The following is a 3,707-nucleotide window of genomic DNA, read 5'->3' on the forward strand; positions in this document are numbered from 1 at the left end:
GAGACCAACAAACACACACACACACATATGCATAGATATATATATATATATATATATATATATATATATATATATATACATATATATATGTATATATGTATGTATATATATACGCATGTATTTAAATGAGTACATACATGCGGATATACATACATGTTTATATATGAATGTGCATATACATATATGTATATATATATACGTATATATACATATATATATATAGACTACATATATATACATACATATACATATATATGTGTGTATATATATATGTATGTATATATATAACCTCCATATATACATATACATACATACATATGTAAAGACATATATACGCATATAGATAGTTAGATAGATAGATAGATAACCTACATATATACATATACATATACGTATACATATATATATATGCATATGAATATAGATATAGATATATAGATAGATAGATAGATAGATAGATAGATAGATAGATAGCCTACATATATATGTATATATAATATATATACATATATATACGCCTGTATGTATATATGAGTTTATATATTAATCTATTTATCTATAAATATACGCGTGTGTTGAAGAGACAGATAGACTGACAAATATACAAAGTGGGTGGAGAAATTAATCAACATTTATGACAAAATAATCACATCGTTTGTATTTTAATATCTCTAAGACAAGTAAGAAATACAAACACAGAGATACATGTCAGAAGGTAATCAATTCAACGAAGATCTTGCCTCAAAATACATTTAATTTCTTTTCTCTATTCGAAACAAGAGAAATACAAGAACAATGTCAACAACAAGAAAACATGTTTATAGAGCACAAAAGCAAAAGAAAATTATTGTCGATGCCTCGATACAAACAATGAGATTATTTTTTGTGAGTACTTGTTTATCAACCTGTGAATACGTTCGTATCCCTTCAAAAATTCCGAAAAACAAACATTCAATTCACTTTTCTTTCTCTCTCGTCGTATCACTTGATCTGAAAGTCAGCGGGAAAATGAAATCGAGGCAGACAATTAAAAAACTTTTTGGATCGGAAGAAGGTGGAAGTTACATAATTAGAGCCTAGTGATAGATGAAGGGATTTTATTTCTTTTCTTCACTAACATTTGGGGAGGGAGGCACGCACGCTCATGAATGCATACATATGTACATATTTATATACATACATATATACATATATTCATATATTCATATATAAATACATACATGCATATGTATATATATATGTATACATATATGCATACATATATATACATATGCATATATATACATATATATATACACATTTATACACACCAACACACACACACACACACACACACACACACACACACACACACACACACACACACACACACACACACACACACACACACACACACACACACACACACACACACACACACATACACACACACACTCACAAATACACACACACACACATATAAAAGTTTGCAATAAATAACGCAAAGTTATATCGACTTTCTTCTGAAATATGTATTCCCTTCACAAGCCGGAGGGGAAATTGGGGGGAAACAAGAACAAAACCAGTTTAAAACAAGTTCAGTGGAGTTTTATGTTGATAGAACTTTGTTTTCGTGAGCTGCAAGCTGCCTTCGCGAGGACTATAGAATTCTATGCGAGAAAAAGAAAATGTAGGTAGAAACTATAATCATTTATTGTAGTTTACTGATTATTGGGAATTTATTATTTTGTTATTTTTGTTTTTGTTTTATTTTATTTTTGTTGTACATATATGTATCTGTTTTTCCGTTTTTTGTTGTTGTTTTTATTGTCTATACTTTTAAAAGGGTCTTTAAAACGATTCACATAATGGGAAGGTTTACTCTTTTATTTGTGAGTGTGTGTGTGTGTGTGTGTGTGTGTGTGTGTGTGTGTGTGGGTGTGGGTGTGTGTGTGTGTGTGTGTGTTTGTGTGTGTGTGTGTGTGTGTGTGTGTGTGTGTGTGTGTGTGTGTGTGTGTGTGTGTGTGTGTGTGTGTGTGTGTGTGTGTGTTTGCATTATCGTATACCTTTTTGATTAAGATGCACACGATACAAGACATATATCATATGTTATCAACAATACACTCTGAGATATACCAATACATTTACATCAAATTGCAAACAAAAGCGTGCAACTGATTCATGAATCATCGTAAAATAAAATGTCACTATAAACCTACTGTTCGCAAAAATATAAATTGACATAGGTTACACAGACAATCTTTAAAGCTAACAGGCACACATCCGACGTGTACAACATAAATAAATTGTAATAGTTATGAATAAATGAAATAAAAGGAGTCAGTTTTTTATTTTTGCCTAATTCCTTCCTTTTCAGTGGATGGTTTCCCTCTGTCTCCACGTCTGTGTTTAGCGTTGAATGCTCCTTTCTCCCTTTCGAATTAAACTGCAGGCTGGGCCGCCGGAGCAGTCTCGACCACTGGAGCAGGCTTGTCTTGAGGAATAGCGTTGCCTGCTTTAGCGTTGGCGTCCGCGATCTCCTTCTGCGCCGTGGCGAGCTGTTCGCTGAGGTCCTTCCTGGTGGCTTCGAGGGCTCCTACTTGCTTCTGCGCCGACTGGAGCTTTCCCTCGAGCTGTTCCCCGTCCACCGTCAGCTGGTGGATCCTCGCGTTCAGGTCCTGCAAGATGGAGAAGCGTCAAGGGAAGGACCTCAAGCCATTTCACAAGGATCGGAATACGACCGAAAATAACACCGTATTGGCAGACGGACTTGGATGGTTAACGAGGAGAATTGCCAGTCCGTGTGTAAATGATGTAAACAATAACAAAATAAAAATTGCAATTCCATTCCTCTACTACCACTCACATTGATTTCCTCAGTCATTTTCTGGTTCTCGAGGGCTTGTTCTTGCAACTGGTTCAGTTCTTCCGATCGTTCCTTGACTTCGCTTGTGAGCTGCGGAGAAATACAATTCATTTTCTCATTTTTTTAAACATGGTAGTTATATTAAACTCATTAATCACTTTTTACCATTTCTTTTGCTGCTTAATATCCTCCTCTCATGTCTTCACTATCATGCCTCCCTTTACGAGCTGCCTGGACCTGGCACGCAGATTCAAACAACAGTGTCTTAGTCAGCACGATCAGCCGACGCAGCGGACTCATTAACAACCCGCTTTGTGTGGATTGAAGTATCGTGTCTTCATACTTCATCTTTCCTTTTTTCCCCTTTATATGACTTACGATTCTGTTCGTGAAATACACGGCTACAAATCTCCCAATGTCTCAGAGAAGCAGAGATAAAATCATGGATTCATAGGAGGGTCTTGTGCTTCTAAAATCCCTGGCTCCATAAATCATTTATTTACGACCTCCCGTTAAACATCATTCCTACTACACACACTCAAATGAAAGGAAAATACGAGGATTATCTTGTGTAGGACATTGCCAAAGAGGGAAATGCATCTTAAGCGGTTCCTTTCTGACCTAATGCTAACCCCAGGATGCGGATGCCGTTACTCAGTCACAGCTGAGTTGAAAATGTAACGAAAAGAGACGAATTTTAGAAATCGAAAGAAACAGCGAAGACAGGAAGAGAGAAGAGAAAAATAAAAATTATGAAAAATCATGATTTTTTTTTGTTTGATTACTACGAGAGAAGGAAGATTAGATTAATGTAAATTATTTTTAAAAATCAAAAAAAAATATGAACGAAAATGAAAAAAAA

General features: G+C 34.9%; 1 protein-coding gene across 6 annotated transcripts in view; it reads right to left on the minus strand.

The window, feature by feature from the left end:
- Window positions 1-1,845: 1,845 nt before the first annotated feature.
- Window positions 1,846-3,707, minus strand: part of LOC125045071 (coiled-coil domain-containing protein 30-like) — a 40,859-nt gene continuing 38,997 nt past the window's right edge. For all 6 annotated transcript variants that reach the window (XM_047642141.1, XM_047642145.1, XM_047642142.1 and 3 more), the window contains 2 exons: window positions 2,846-2,935; window positions 1,846-2,657 (listed from right to left, as the gene is read on the minus strand). In XM_047642141.1, the coding sequence (XP_047498097.1) occupies window positions 2,421-2,657; window positions 2,846-2,935 (327 nt within the window). In that variant the 3' untranslated portion in view covers window positions 1,846-2,420. The remainder of the gene's footprint in view (window positions 2,658-2,845; window positions 2,936-3,707) is intronic.

This window comes from Penaeus chinensis, chromosome 36 (genome assembly GCF_019202785.1).
Source record: "Penaeus chinensis breed Huanghai No. 1 chromosome 36, ASM1920278v2, whole genome shotgun sequence".
In the NCBI taxonomy this organism is placed as follows: domain Eukaryota; kingdom Metazoa; phylum Arthropoda; class Malacostraca; order Decapoda; family Penaeidae; genus Penaeus; species Penaeus chinensis.